We start from the raw sequence: 13,969 nt of genomic DNA on the forward strand, positions 1-13,969 counted from the left end.
TTGCTAACCTCAGTGAAGGGCTTCTGTGTCTGTACGAAGATCGAAAAGATGCGGGGAAGCTTAATGAGATGCTCAATAACGGCCCCGATCTCCAACGCGTAGGACAGAACAACTAAACCTACAGTGTTTGCCAATCGCGTCCTATAAGAAGGGATGCACCTACTATAACAAACATACAAGGCCAGCAACACATTTTTCTACACTCAGCATCCATACCACACATTCACGATCTCGATCGGCATTATGTCTACCCAATCCCTGCCCCCAATAGTTCCCTACACATCTATGAACGTTTCGGGCGATGAGCGAAGCTCCGCCATCGATTCTGTCAATCGACTCAACTTTCTCTTTGAAGAATGGGATACACCAAAAATCCTACAAGCCTTTGTTCCAGATGCGAAAGTTTTGCATGTCCACGGTACACTCTACGGACATGAGGCTATCATCGAATTTTTCAGAAAGGTATTCCCTCCTTCCATACCTGGTGTTCATCAGCACGCTTCCAATCATATCGTAGACCGAGACAAGGAAACCGGTGGCGTCTTGGTGCGCTACCATAACTACCTCTACCGCTACGCATGGCCAGACGACACCGAGGGGGTCAAGGGCACTGTGTTACAGTGTAAGGAGGACACGGAAGGTTTACCAGCACTCTGGAACGGAGTCACGACGATGAACCGATTGGTTCTTTCAGCAGATGGGTGGAAGCTCAAGGAACGAGTGTTTGGCGGATCGGTAGCTAACAAGGAGCTGATGCCTGATGCTAAATTGACAAAATGAGACATGATATTAGGAACAACTCCAGACAGAATATATGTTCCTGGACCCTTTCAGATTGAGTACAGCACATATTCTACCCCTTTATGGCAATCAAAGATCTGTAATTTGACAGGTATGTTGCGAGACATGTGCATAAACTTGGGAAAATGGCACTCCAGATGCATAGAGGTCAAAGAGACTACCAGGGAATGAAGAAGCTAGAGGGGCGCGTAATGTCATGCTCTGAGTGTGACTGTTTCCATCTGCAAGAGTCATGCGCGACGTGACACTGGCGACAGTGATGGGCGGTGGTGCGAAAGTGAGCGACAGATTATCGGTGCACATTGCTGCAAGGGTCATTTGCGTTGGAAACCCGCATATTTGTGCCGATTTCGACTGGATATACGACCGTGCCGAAAACTGCAGACGCGCATCAAGCAGCCGATTGAGCAACAACTTGCTCGTCCCAGGGCCACAGATCTCCAGGCCATAGATGATGCGGCGAATGATGCGACGTCATGAGACTTCTTGGTCGGCAGCGCAAGCAATATACATGCCGCAACGCAATAGATTAAACCGCCCGAGGTGAACCGGGAAACTCAACCTCGTAAACCAGCGTTGAGCCCGGTTTTCATCTACTGAACCGGGTTGTAGGTATTCGCTCTGTGGGGGCGCCACATACATCGCGACGTCGAAAAACATTGGAATGAAGATGTCGCAGCGCAAAGGAGCTTGTATGGCTCGGAAGGATGCTGAGGTGGAGGCACATGCGAAGGCTTGTGTTGGAGCGCGCTAAGGGCCAAAGCGACCGAGCTCCGCCTTCTCTAGACTCTACCCAACCACGTCCCACGAACCACCCGCCCACCGAACCCTCATCTGCGCTAAGTACCATTGCAGCTGCACCGACCGACCGCCATGGACGCGACAATGTTCATATATGAAGTCGAGGCGATCTAGTACCCCTCCGTCTCTAGTCAGCCTCAATCTTGCGTTCGCTTCTAACGACGTCAAGACATTCCAAGCTTGTACTGCACCAAGAGCCACCGGCACAGACCCAGGACCCTGCTCGGCAACCGGAGTACACTGCCTAGTACCCGTTGGTAGCACATCACCTCTAATACACCATCATCAAATGTGGAGGCGGGCCGAGTCAGGAGGCAGCACGTTCTGTGCATGCTTCGAGAAGATCCGGGGGCGCAGGTACCATGTCGACATGGTCAACTGACCGAAAGTATGTCTGGGGAAGTTTTGAAACGCATCAACGGCGGCATCACGGACATTGACACCGGCTGAAGTAATTTGGGTATTGATGAAGGCTAAGTTGATCGCCAGTACTAGGGTTGAGCCAGAACATACAAATATGTCTTCCTGACGACGGTATTGTTCTTCACGCACTCCATCTCACAGTCTCTTCTTCGGTCAAGATGCTATCCAACATCCTTCTTACTGCTGCGCTCGCAGCAGGCGTGGCTCAGGCCTTGCCTCAAGCGACCAGTGTCACGAAGACTACCTCTACGGCTCGCGCCACGACCACCGCTGCAGCAACTGGTAACCCTTTTGCTGGCAAGGACTTCTACGCCAATCCATACTACTCGTCTGAAGTCTACACTCTGGCCATGCCTTCGCTTGCTGCATCTTTGAAACCCGCTGCATCCGCCGTCGCCAAAGTCGGTTCATTCGTATGGATGGACACAATGGCCAAGGTGCCCACCATGGACACCTACCTCGCCGACATCAAGGCCAAGAACGCTGCAGGAGCAAAGCTTATGGGAACCTTTGTCGTCTACGACCTGCCCGACCGCGACTGCGCAGCCCTTGCTTCCAACGGCGAGCTCAAGATCGCCGAAGGCGGTGCAGACAAGTATAAGACGCAGTACATTGACAAGATCGCCGCCATTATCAAGAAGTACCCGGACGTCAAGATCAACCTTGCCATTGAGCCCGATTCTCTGGCTAACATGATCACAAACATGGGCGTACAAAAGTGCGCAAACGCCGCGTCAACCTACAAAGACCTCACTGTCTACGCCCTCAAGACACTCAACTTCCCCAACGTGGACATGTACCTCGATGGCGGTCACGCCGGCTGGCTAGGCTGGGACGCCAACATCGGGCCAGCTGCAAAGCTGTACGCCGAGGTATACAAGGCGGCTGGCTCGCCCCGTGGCGTCCGTGGTATCGTCACCAACGTCAGCAACTACAACGCGTTCCGCATCGCTACCTGCCCTGCCATTACCCAAGGAAGCAAGAACTGCGACGAGGAGCGCTTCATCAATGCTTTCGCTCCTTTGCTGAAAGCTGAAGGTTTCCCAGCTCACTTCATTGTCGACACTGGACGCAGCGGTAAGCAGCCCACTGGCCAGCAGGCTTGGGGTGACTGGTGCAATGTTTCGGGCGCTGGCTTTGGCATCCGTCCTACTACTAACACTGACAATGCGCTTGTCGATGCTTTCGTTTGGGTCAAGCCCGGTGGCGAGGTACGTAATGATCCTTTGAAAGGTTGTCTGATGAAATGCATGCTAACGGTAGTGTAGTCTGATGGTACTTCTGACCAGTCCGCTGCGAGATACGATGGCTTCTGCGGCAAGGCTTCTGCTTTCAAGCCTGCGCCTGAGGCGGGTACTTGGTTCCAGGCTTACTTTGAGATGTTGTTGAAGAACGCCAACCCTGCTCTCGCATAGAGTGGAAACACTGGGGCTGAATAGAAGATTGGGACTAGACCTGTGTAAGTATAGAAGGGAGAGTCAGAGGATGCACTGTACATAGCCACGATAGCATCTTACTCTTCAAAGTCAAGATTGAACGAACTTGTGAATCGAGAATTGGTATGATTGGTCTCTTCGCGTTTGTCAAGCTCTCCTCTGTGTCGACTTCAGTGTATGCAGCTGTTCATGTTCAGCCCAGGTGCGTACCCACGTGGGGGTCTGGCAGCGGGAAGCCACATGTCTTGGCGGAGCTAACAACGGTCGATCTTCACTTTCGCGCGACCCTACGCCACACTTGACCTGACAGGCCGCCCCCCCACTACTCCTTCACCACTACCCTTTGACGTACTAAGCCGAATCACCATTTGCGCGCATCGCTTCTCCCTACACGTGCGATTGCTCCACGCTCGTTCACCTCGCAGCGCACCCATTGCGCCCACCAGACACTCATGCGGCTCCAGTTCTATCGATAAGGCAGCGGAGAGGGCAATGCAACGCCCCCAGCTTTCACCTCTGCGGTCGAGACTGCTTCCATACCTCGCCGCTACAGGCGCCTGTATCGCGCTATGGAGCTCCCCGATACCTGGCGCCCACGCTGCTGAAGTCCCTGCGGCCCCCGACCACGACGTCCTTGACAGCCCCGTACTTTACGCCCTTCCCAACGGCGAAGTGTCGCAGATTGGGCATGGAGGATACGATCGCATAGAGAGTGACGGCTATGAGCCGGACTTTGCCTACCTCGATCGCAGTCTGATTGGGCGGCAGGCCGACGTGCTTGACACGTTGGTCAACAACGAGGGGATGCCAAAGGACATCAACCCGGAGGAGACAATGCACTTTGTGTTCAAGAAGGGCGAATTGCGCATGAGAAGCGCTCTTGACGTTCCCACGGAAGCTCTGGAAGCACGGGGAACGGAGAATGTTTCGGACGGAGTTGGATCGGCGGATGTTGTTGCGCCTGGCACAGGCAATGCGAGTGACGAGGATGAGGCTGGACTGGACAAGCGCCAGTCTGGTCGCAGTCGCGTCTGGCTAACTGCCAACACTTGTCGTCAGCCTATGCCGAACGGAAATGCGACGGACGCCATGAAGAACCATCCTCAGCTCGTCATGTACGTCTCCACATCAGCGCAGAACCAACGGCCAGGCCCAGATGCAACGCAAGACACTCTAACCAACATAACGGGCGTGCTGTTCGATGGTGGCTACGCCAGTTTTGAGCTCAATGCTACGTCAGATGTGTACATTGGCATTGGAGCGCCCAAGCTAGAAGAAGACTGGTTCGGCAGCTGGCATTTTGAACTCGCTGCCAGCACCGACGGGCCCTACCACAGCTACAACGCCACTGAACCGTTCCTGTACATGGTGGATACTGACAGCGAGTCTGCGTTATTCATTACGTACGACCTGGGCGATTCGAACAAGACGGAGGATGTCGATAAATGGAAGGCGCAGAACCCTTTCCACATGTACGCTTTTCCAGATGACGAGTGGACTCCGGTTACGGGGCTGGAACGGTCATATTGCGCGCTCAAGGAACAGTTCAATGTGAACACCACGAGGAACTTCACCATTGACACGAGTATCACGACGAAGTTTAGCGGCGACAGCTTCATGCCCAAGAGCCAGTTCCATGTCAGGAACTTGCAAGCCGCGAAGACATACAATGGTTTCGTAGTAGTTGAGGGCAGCCAAGAGCCACTATACATCGACCGCGTAGGCACAACGCGAGGCGGAGGCCGGGTCTTCCAGGCCTTCAACTGGACCACAAAAGCCGGTTCGTAACACACTCTCCCCCACTCAATCGCTCTACTAACGACCATACCCAGACGACTCCTGCCAAGTCCTCTTCGACCTCGACTTCTGTGACACGGTCGCCTACGCCGTACCATCCAACACCCGCTTCAAATACAACGACACGGCCCTCGCAACAATCTACGACGACCAGGCCCGTGAATACTACGACAACTTCACAAAGTCGCTGGCACAAGTTGCTTGCGACACCGTCTCTGAATCGCAATACTCGCTCGCCCGCACCTGCGACGACTGTGCAAAAGACTACAAATCCTGGCTCTGCATGGTTCTCATGCCGCGCTGCGAAGACTGGACCGCAAACGACTCGTCGCTCGTCCCGCGGAATGTCAAGACACCTTTTGCCAACGGCTCCCTTCCTGACATGATTCCTGGCTTCAACGACAGCGCGGCGTTTGCTCGCAGTAGGAATCCGCTCATTGACGAGGTCATCCAGCCTGGCCCGTACAAGGAGATGTTGCCCTGTGACGACATGTGCTTTGATATTGTGAGGAGTTGTCCTGCGCAGATGGGGTTTAGTTGTCCGAATGGGGCGCAGAGGGAGAGCATGTATGGGCGGAGGGATCCGGATAATGATCGGTTGACGTGTAATTTTCCGGGAGCGGTCGTCAAGTTGAATGCGAATAGTAGTGGCGAGGCGTTGGGGGTGCAGATGCAGGGTGTGATGGCTGTTGTTGGTATAGTCGCTGCTATGTTGTTGGTTTGAGATGGAAAGAAGATCGTTGTGTTCCCCTGGCATTCAGGTAGAGAAGCGCATGGGGGGGCTAGCATTGTCCTGGCGTTGCAACGAATATCATATATGACCTTTGCTTCACCAAGGTATCTCACACACTAAACTCCAACCTGTTCCCCGCAAAGTCTCGTGCAAAGAACCTCGTTGGATACTCAACGCCTTCCGCCCCACTATTCTTCGCACCAGGCTTATCAGCCATCAATGGCGCGCTCTCCCCTTTTCTCTCAAAGTGCTCCCATACCCTGATTTGCAGCTCGTTCAGCGCTTCTACGCTGCCGACCCGGAAACAAGGGTGGCGTGAGGAAGGATGAGCAAAGTCCTCGGGCTTGCCGATTGCGACGTGGACTTGCTGGCCTGATGTGCCGATGTCGAACCAGGCGAGTGTTTCGCGCTGGAGATGGGGTACGGGGCGTGGTGTGAGGCCGAGGGTTTGGGAGTAGAATTCGTTGGCGAGGTGGAGGGTTGATGCGGGTACCACGAGGTTGATGTGGTGGATGCCTGTTATCATGTTGGGCGAAGGGGTGAGGTGACTTAGTTAGTGGATATGGTGGTCGATGGTTGGGGGATGTGAGGACTTGGCGCTGCATGTTGGGGTGAATGCTAAATGCGGGGTCAAGACGTGGAGGCGCGCGCGAGCCCCTGGTAGTCTAGTGGCGGCTCGGAGACGACGTTTAGCCTGCGCCGCACGCGACATTTCTCAGCTGAAGGACACTCAGCCTTTCATGTTGTCTACAAGGTGATCGCTTGAATGCAGCATATACTCAGCCTCTGACGTCTTCCAAGGCCAAAAACGTAACGCTGTGGTATCATTGGTCTGACATGAGCACCCCGCACAAGAGGTCGCGAGTGCTGCCTACGTCCTTTGATTTTAAAGAGTCGCCAGACGTTTCTTCCATTCAGTTGACGCCTGCCGCTACGAGATTCTAAATAGCACCTAAAATGTCTTCTACCACATTGCCCAACGTACGCGACCCTTCTCCGTGGAGTGCGGACCACCTCTGTGATGACTGCAGCAACATGGGACACGAGATTAGGCAGCTTTGTGAGGTGAAGGGTTCCAAAATATCGAAGTCCCGAGCTCTGGTGGAGAAGAATAGATCGACTTGCGCATTCTGTGGGGTGATTGCTTCTCGTTTTGAACTCGAATCTGGAGAAAGCGAAGGAGAAATCGATATCTACCTCGGCAAACGTCAGTCAAGATCGTCAAGATCGGGTTTCCATTACGTCACCGAGGGTATTGACCAATTGGGGGTCTTTTGTCGTAAGGAAACAGCAGCAATTTCGATGGATGTTCTTACCACCGAAAGTGAGAACTTGTTCCTGCTTTTGAGTTTTAGGGAGAGATGTCTGTGGGCTGACCGTTGATACAGGTAGTGCTCCCGCCATCGCCAAACATATTTCAGGCAGATGTATCACGCCCGCTTCAAATCTTGAACGAGCAAAGGATTGGTTGAACGACTGCATTCGCAATCATAATCACGATCAGGTTAGAACTGCGACCCGTCCGTCTAGATTGGTGGCAGTAGGTACTGCAGATGGGTCTGCGTCTATAAAGATCGTGGACGGCTCGGATCCAGACAAAGGGTACTTAGCAGTCAGCTATCGCTGGGGAGGCGAGACTTTGCTTACTACATCCGAAACTTTTGAGCTATTTCACATCTCAATACCTTGGAAACAGCTCCCTCAAACATTTCAAGATGCTATACATATCGCACGCGGGCTTGGCATACGCTATATGTGGATCGACTCCTTGTGTATCATTCAAGACAACTTGGCTGATTGGGAGACCGAGTCCGCTAAGATGGCAGACATCTACAAGGGCGCTTTTTTGACTATTATGGCTGCCTCTGCATCAGATAGTCAGGGAGGCTTCTTTCGAGATCGTGCCACAGTCAAAGAAATAGCAGCTTTACCATACACAAATGCCAATGGGGCATCGGAGTTTAGTGTTTTTGTCCATGAAACACTTCCAAGCTTTCACAGCTCTACGTTCGCCTCACGGCTGTTCCAGCGTGGCTGGGTATTTCAAGAGCGACTCATGTCGAAAAGGAACTTAATATTCGGTGAAGACCAAAAATACTGGGAGTGTAATGGTATCGTCCAGTCTGAGTCGAATATCCAAAGTCCAAACGACTGGTACTTGAGGCTATACGCTAATTTTCGAGTCTTCTGTGATCCATTACACAAGACGGATGGCATAGATGGTCAGGTTTCACCGGCGATCTTGTGGAGAAACGTAGTGGGGCAGTTTTCTGCATGCGTCTTGACATACGAAGCAGACAGACTTCCTGCTCTGAGTGGAATTGCGCGAACATTTTCACAGCGATTCGACAGTTCCTATGCCGCCGGACTGTGGCAAGATCAAATGCCCAAAGGCCTTGAGTGGTGTGTCCACTTCCAAGCATCGAAAGAGACCCATCAAGGGGTATACTGCGCCCCATCGTGGTCCTGGGCATCAACAATTGGTGCGGTCACTTTCGTTGATGGCATCAATTTCGAACTGGAAATTATAAGCATCAATATAAAACTCGCTGGTCAGGACCCATATGGCAGAGTATGTCCAGGTAGTAGCATGTGCGCTCGAGGCAGATTGTGCAGTGGCACCGTGGTCAGAGGAAAACCACATGATCCAGCAGTGTGTCTGGAAACTGAACACGGACGCTTCAGAAGTTCACTGTTCCTAGACCGAGACGATCAGGACCTGCCTCTCGAAGTCGTCTGCTTAGAGGTGTCATCTGGTGAACTTGGGAAACGAAATGCGGGTTGTCTCTTGCTATGCAAAACGGGAGAAGACAAACATTTTCGAAGGGTGGGTATAGCTTTCCTTAAGCACGTTCCTCGAGACGAAGATTACCTATTTCACGGCATCGAGAAGCAGGTCGTCATACTAGTGTAACTCAAGGATGCCTTTCGATCTCTGATCATACTAGTGCTGCGTACGCACAAGCGTTCATAGAAACTCACATTCTTAGAAATGACTCTTTTAATACCGAAGTCTAGACCAGCTGTTAGAATAGTTATACACTTTAGCTCTAGATAGCTTATTAATTTACTATTATATGATATAGGAAGTAGTCTAGAGTCTGAGTAATATGTAGCCAGCTCTAAAAGTAACGATTACATTTGATGTTGTGGTGGAATCCTACTGTAAAGCGTGGGGTTGCGATCTTTCAGGGGACAAATCTTGTTAGCCGCCTTAGCTATGCTGTTGGGTATCACGTCGGGGCGCTCCAAAGACCGGTCTAGAAGCGTGGGATGAGTACATGTTTATGCTAGGCTGTAGGCTGTAGTCGCGGTCGAGATGTCGCAGTGCATGCCAAGGAGCCAATCATCTATCTTCTGTCTCAGCTATGATATATGTGGCTGACAACGGAACCAGCAACATGTGTGCCATGTCGAAGCGAAAGCTGAAAAACAAATGACAAGAAACTGTATAAGAGCAGGGTGATCTCCGACTGCATGCTTATAATTGATCCACATTCGGCAGTAACATCTCTGCTCGTATAAAATGACCTTCGTGCATTTTACTTCCGACCACCCAGGGCTCGACTTAGGCAAGCTTCTAAGTCTCTGGACACTCGCCCTTGCTCCTCTCATTGTCCACGTAATAGCAGGCGCCCCGGAGCCAATATACCTCTGCGCCAAGCCACCAAGATGGATCGACTATGCTGTATTCTGGAACCCTACATCAATCATCTGGCGTTACTTCATTATATTCGATCGCAGGATTCGTGCCAGAAACTGGAATCGCGAAATTCTGGCCTCGTCCAATGCGCTTTTTTGGACGACGAATGGCTGGAATGGAAGTGAAGATATGATAAGAGAGGGGGGGAAGTATTGTATAAGGTTACCGCCTAAAAGTCACGCAGAGCTGTTGTCGAAGTCGTTCATGAATACTGTAATCGTGACATTGCAGGGCGTGCAGGCTTTGTACGAGTTGCTCTTAATGGAGGAATTCAACAACGACATGAATTTGGCTACCGTGTTCCTGCCACTTGCGCTGCTGGGTCTCATACGGCTTCCCTCAGCTCTCTGGATCACGGATGGTTTCGCGTACAATCACTACGACATAGATCTAAGCAACAAGAGGGCCAGTCAAGTCACCACAACGACAAAAGCAGGATACCACGAGTTGAGCACCGTACCATTGTCAGACGACGACACGCCTCAGTGGCCACCTCAGACAAGGGACGATACCAGCTACGAAGAATTCCGCCCTCGGACAAGCATTCATGGCTACATCGCGAGAATCATCTTCTTAACTCCACTACTAGGCATGGCGAGCCTAAGCGGCTTGTGGACCTATCGGCTTTTGAAAAATACCATTTACTATTCCACTTACATTACCGGCACGGGACTCTTTTCACTCATGCTCTGGTGCACCTTCAGCTTCGGAAGTGCCGTCATCTTCATCCTCAATATCGCAAGAGCACAGGACAGAACTACCGTCGTTCCTGGAGTGTCGACGTTGTGGTACCGCTTATACTCCGCTATCCTTTTCCTTCTCATGCTCGCATTGTTCATCACGGCGAGTATCGAGACTAAACAAACATGGTGCGGAAAAACCACCATCTTGTACGATTACGACGTCTGCCCTTGGATCTCGTACCTACCGCAAGACACATACATGTACTTCAATGCGACTGCTAAAGATGGCTCGCGCAGTTGGACAGGCTCCATTAACGCGACGAAGGCGTATTTGGCCGGTGATTACTTTTTGAGAGCTGTGAATGCCTCCCTTGATGCTACCCCTGAGACCGCGCACGCGTTTCTAAATCAGAGTTTAGAAGAGTTTTTGAGAAACGTCGATAGTTAGGAGGATTGTATTAAGCAAAGTACCAAGTAAGATATTGCGTACAGGTCAGACAAATCAGTGCGCAAGGCTTTAGAGTTCCTCGCTTTTTAGCTCAAGAAGCACAGCTGACGATTCCTGAATGTATTGAAGCAGGGACCGGTAAGCATGCCCTGCGTTTGTGGGTGTGGACTACGGACCCATGGTGTCGAAAACTCTGTTGAGATTAGATGGTCATGGAGACAAGAGAGTCAAGATTCTCATTTGGGATGTACGCGAGATTATCTGTTGTCATAGCATCGTGCAAGCATACTCACGATGTGAAACCCATCTCACACAGCACTCCCAGCTAACGGATTCCTGGTGGTAGCCCTCATGTCACATGCAGAAAAGGTTTTCGAACTCGTCCAAGTATATACTACATAGCGCGATCTACAGCAAAGATCAAACTCGTACGCGTTTTTCCTCCCAGAAATGCTACAAGTCAATTACAATAAAAACGCCGCCCATATGCTCAAAGGGTATCGCTCGTACCGAATGCTTTTTGGTGGCTGGATCGGGGGAAGCGAGCCGAACCAGATGTATGTCCCAAACCATGAAACGCCATGTCAGTTCTTCCATTGCCATCACATCAGCTCTTGTTGCACACTCCTCCGCTCCCCATTCTCGCACCATCTCCATATCTGTCGATCAAGCAGACACCAAGGGACCATGAAAGTCCCTCAACGCAGCAACAAGATCATCCTCGCGCATCAACTGCAGCAGCAGCTTCTCCTGCACCTCCTTCCACTTTCTTAAATCATCCAACTCGCGCGTGCTCAGCCATTTTTCTTCGTTTCCAACGACATCAGAACGCTCGGCTTTGGTAAGGGTGAACTCAATCTTCTCCCTTTCGTACCTGATCCTCTGCAAGATTCTCACCATACCCTTGTATGTATCATGCAGCAACTTCTCCCTCGCGCGCTGTCGATCGTACCACACAAGATGGAGCGAGTGTTTTGCTTCGCGGCGATCTACCTTGGGTATCTCTTGTGTTTGAACGAAACCTTGAATAGTGAGATCATTTACAATGCCCCGGACGTCTGCAGCCGACATCATCATCACGTTGCACATGGCTCTCTCATCCAGTCTACCCTTTTTGCGCAGGGCGCGTACGAGCTTAACTCCCAACGAACCTTTGCGTGCCGAGATGGTGTTTTCGAGTTCCGTTTGTATCATCTGGCGGGCGATTTCGTCAAACTCAATATGCCATTGTGAGAAGCCAGCACGAGAATGCCAGGTAACGAAGTGGAAGGGATCTTCAGCCAACATCTGGATGTGTTTATCCACCACCTTGGTCCTCTCTTCCATGTTCAGTTTTGTGGGATCGGTCGGTTGCGTCCAGATGTTTGTGCGGTTGACATGCCCTTTACGGGTGATTTGCACAGCGGCGTTGGGGTCGATGCCCTCGAAGATATCGAGATCACCACGCTCGCGGCTGAGCTTCGTCGCAACGTCGCGCGCGGTCACAAGGAAGCGAGGGTCAATCGAGGCGTCGCCAGATTCACCGCCGGGGAGAGGTGGATCGGGCCATTCTTCCCAGCACCGGGGTGTCTTGGATTCGAGCATGCGCAACATGGTTTGGTACACACGCGCGGTGACGGATCCCAGACGTTGCTCTACGAGGTGTACAAGCTGCTCCGACCGCATGGCGACTGCAATCTTCTCCGGGTTGACGCGTATGACAAGATCGTCGTCGGATGAGGGAGTTGCGTAGCCATTTGCGCCGTTCATCTTCATGCGCTTGTTGGCGCCGTTGGGTTGTCCGCCTTTTGCGAACTTGGGAACCGTGAGCCATTCGTCACGCATTGCCCGTTTACGTTCCAGGGTGCCTCTGTTAACGACGTCTTTGTCTTTGGTACCGGTAGGTGTGATGCCTGCGTTGTCTTGCTCAATGGACTCTTGGTAGAGCATGTCGTGCATGTCACCTGGGGACAGGTATTGCGTTTCGGTAACTGTCCTGACCCACCCACGCTCTATCAATAGCTGTATGAGCTCGTATAGCTCGTCGACAGAGGTGATATCGCTGTCATCCTGCTCTTGCCCAGGCTCTTCTGGCGCGCCGTTGTGGGTTACGCTGTCGACCTTTGACGCCTTATCGGCCTTGTGTACGCCGTTAGTTTTTCCATGGCCGTTTGTGAGGTCTGGCTTTGCGTCGTCCAACTCGGACGGCATGCCGTTCGCGACGCCATTTGTCTTCACTATTCCGTTGACGTGGTTGCCGTTGGTCCGTTTCCGCTTGGAGCCTGCGCCGTTGGCAGTGCCGTTGTCTGAGTCATCGTCGCTTTCGGTTTCGGGCGGGAAGTAAGCTTCCTTCAAATCGGCGATGCGCGTGTGGCCGAGGGCAAGCAGGTTGGACATGACATTTGCGGCTTTCTTGCCGAAGCGGTCTTCGACCAGTTTGACAACCTTGCCGAAGCGGACGATTGCGTAGGAATTTTGCCAGTCGATCTCATAGTAGGTCAAGGGCGCATCGCTGCCGGAGTGGAAGATGAGGTGTTGCTGGAGGAGGATGACGAGGCCATACTTGATCTGTCGCCCGTTCAAGTAGGAAGCGCGTGCGATGGATGCGAGACTCTGGCGCCCATGGCGCGCGAGGATTGAATAGACGCGCTACGAGTAGTTAGAACAGTGTGGTTGAATGCGCCCGTCGCATGCCTGAAGTAGGAAGATTTCTGCGCCTGAGCGCGACAATGCGCGGCAGATAGTTGGATCAGGAAGATTGCTCGGTCAGACATACAGCCGCAAGTTCACCGTAGACATCCTCGACAAGGAAGGTGCAGAGTTCAGCAAGGACCTGAAGGATGGTTGGTTATGATTCATTCGTCTGGCGCATAGGCGCGGCGGCGGCGCATCTTACCGGAGTCTCTCGCTGGTTGTAAGACATGTTTGGGCCTAGATATTTGCCAGATATCTAGGATGGAGTAATGCTACCGTGGAGACATTGGTGGGCGCGTCTTGAATGCTGTGGAGGAAAAGTGATGGTCTGGAAAATGATGGCGGGTGGGGTCGTTTCTTCCCAAGCTCCGGCCAATTAGGGTAGGAGCGTTCGCACTTACGAGTCTTGGCGTTTTACGAACTTTGGTATCATTGTCGTAGTCTTGCCTCACCACCAGACGTCTCCATCCA

The 13,969-nt window shown here is 52.1% G+C and overlaps 6 protein-coding genes across 6 annotated transcripts; 4 read left to right on the forward strand and 2 right to left on the reverse strand.

Annotated features, from left to right (window-relative positions):
- Positions 1-243: 243 nt before the first annotated feature.
- GT037_003388 (uncharacterized protein) lies at positions 244-780 on the forward strand (the record flags this gene model as incomplete). The annotated part of the gene is made up of 1 exon (XM_038928435.1): positions 244-780. The coding sequence occupies one exon, from the start codon at positions 244-246 to the stop codon at positions 778-780; it is 537 nt and encodes a 178-aa protein (XP_038789713.1).
- Positions 781-2,183: 1,403 nt separating this feature from the next.
- On the forward strand, positions 2,184-5,982 carry GT037_003389 (uncharacterized protein; the record flags this gene model as incomplete). Its single annotated transcript, XM_038928436.1, has 5 exons — positions 2,184-3,236; positions 3,294-3,378; positions 3,552-3,663; positions 3,926-5,241; positions 5,294-5,982. 5 exons carry the CDS (start codon positions 2,184-2,186, stop codon positions 5,980-5,982), a joined length of 3,255 nt encoding a protein of 1,084 aa, XP_038789714.1.
- A 118-nt stretch (positions 5,983-6,100) lies between these two features.
- GT037_003390 (uncharacterized protein) lies at positions 6,101-6,517 on the reverse strand (the record flags this gene model as incomplete). The annotated part of the gene is made up of 1 exon (XM_038928437.1): positions 6,101-6,517. The coding sequence occupies one exon, from the start codon at positions 6,515-6,517 to the stop codon at positions 6,101-6,103; it is 417 nt and encodes a 138-aa protein (XP_038789715.1).
- Positions 6,518-7,293: 776 nt separating this feature from the next.
- On the forward strand, positions 7,294-8,905 carry GT037_003391 (uncharacterized protein; the record flags this gene model as incomplete). Its single annotated transcript, XM_038928438.1, has 2 exons — positions 7,294-7,315; positions 7,380-8,905. The coding sequence occupies 2 exons, from the start codon at positions 7,294-7,296 to the stop codon at positions 8,903-8,905; spliced, it is 1,548 nt and encodes a 515-aa protein (XP_038789716.1).
- Positions 8,906-9,517: 612 nt separating this feature from the next.
- Positions 9,518-10,825, forward strand: GT037_003392 (uncharacterized protein; the record flags this gene model as incomplete). The annotated part of the gene is made up of 1 exon (XM_038928439.1): positions 9,518-10,825. The coding sequence occupies one exon, from the start codon at positions 9,518-9,520 to the stop codon at positions 10,823-10,825; it is 1,308 nt and encodes a 435-aa protein (XP_038789717.1).
- A 666-nt stretch (positions 10,826-11,491) lies between these two features.
- GT037_003393 (uncharacterized protein) lies at positions 11,492-13,727 on the reverse strand (the record flags this gene model as incomplete). Its single annotated transcript, XM_038928440.1, has 3 exons — positions 11,492-13,453; positions 13,581-13,637; positions 13,701-13,727. 3 exons carry the CDS (start codon positions 13,725-13,727, stop codon positions 11,492-11,494), a joined length of 2,046 nt encoding a protein of 681 aa, XP_038789718.1.
- Positions 13,728-13,969: the final 242 nt, after the last annotated feature.

The sequence above is a fragment of the Alternaria burnsii genome, assembly GCF_013036055.1.
Source record: "Alternaria burnsii strain CBS107.38 chromosome Unknown 746, whole genome shotgun sequence".
Classification (NCBI taxonomy): domain Eukaryota; kingdom Fungi; phylum Ascomycota; class Dothideomycetes; order Pleosporales; family Pleosporaceae; genus Alternaria; species Alternaria burnsii.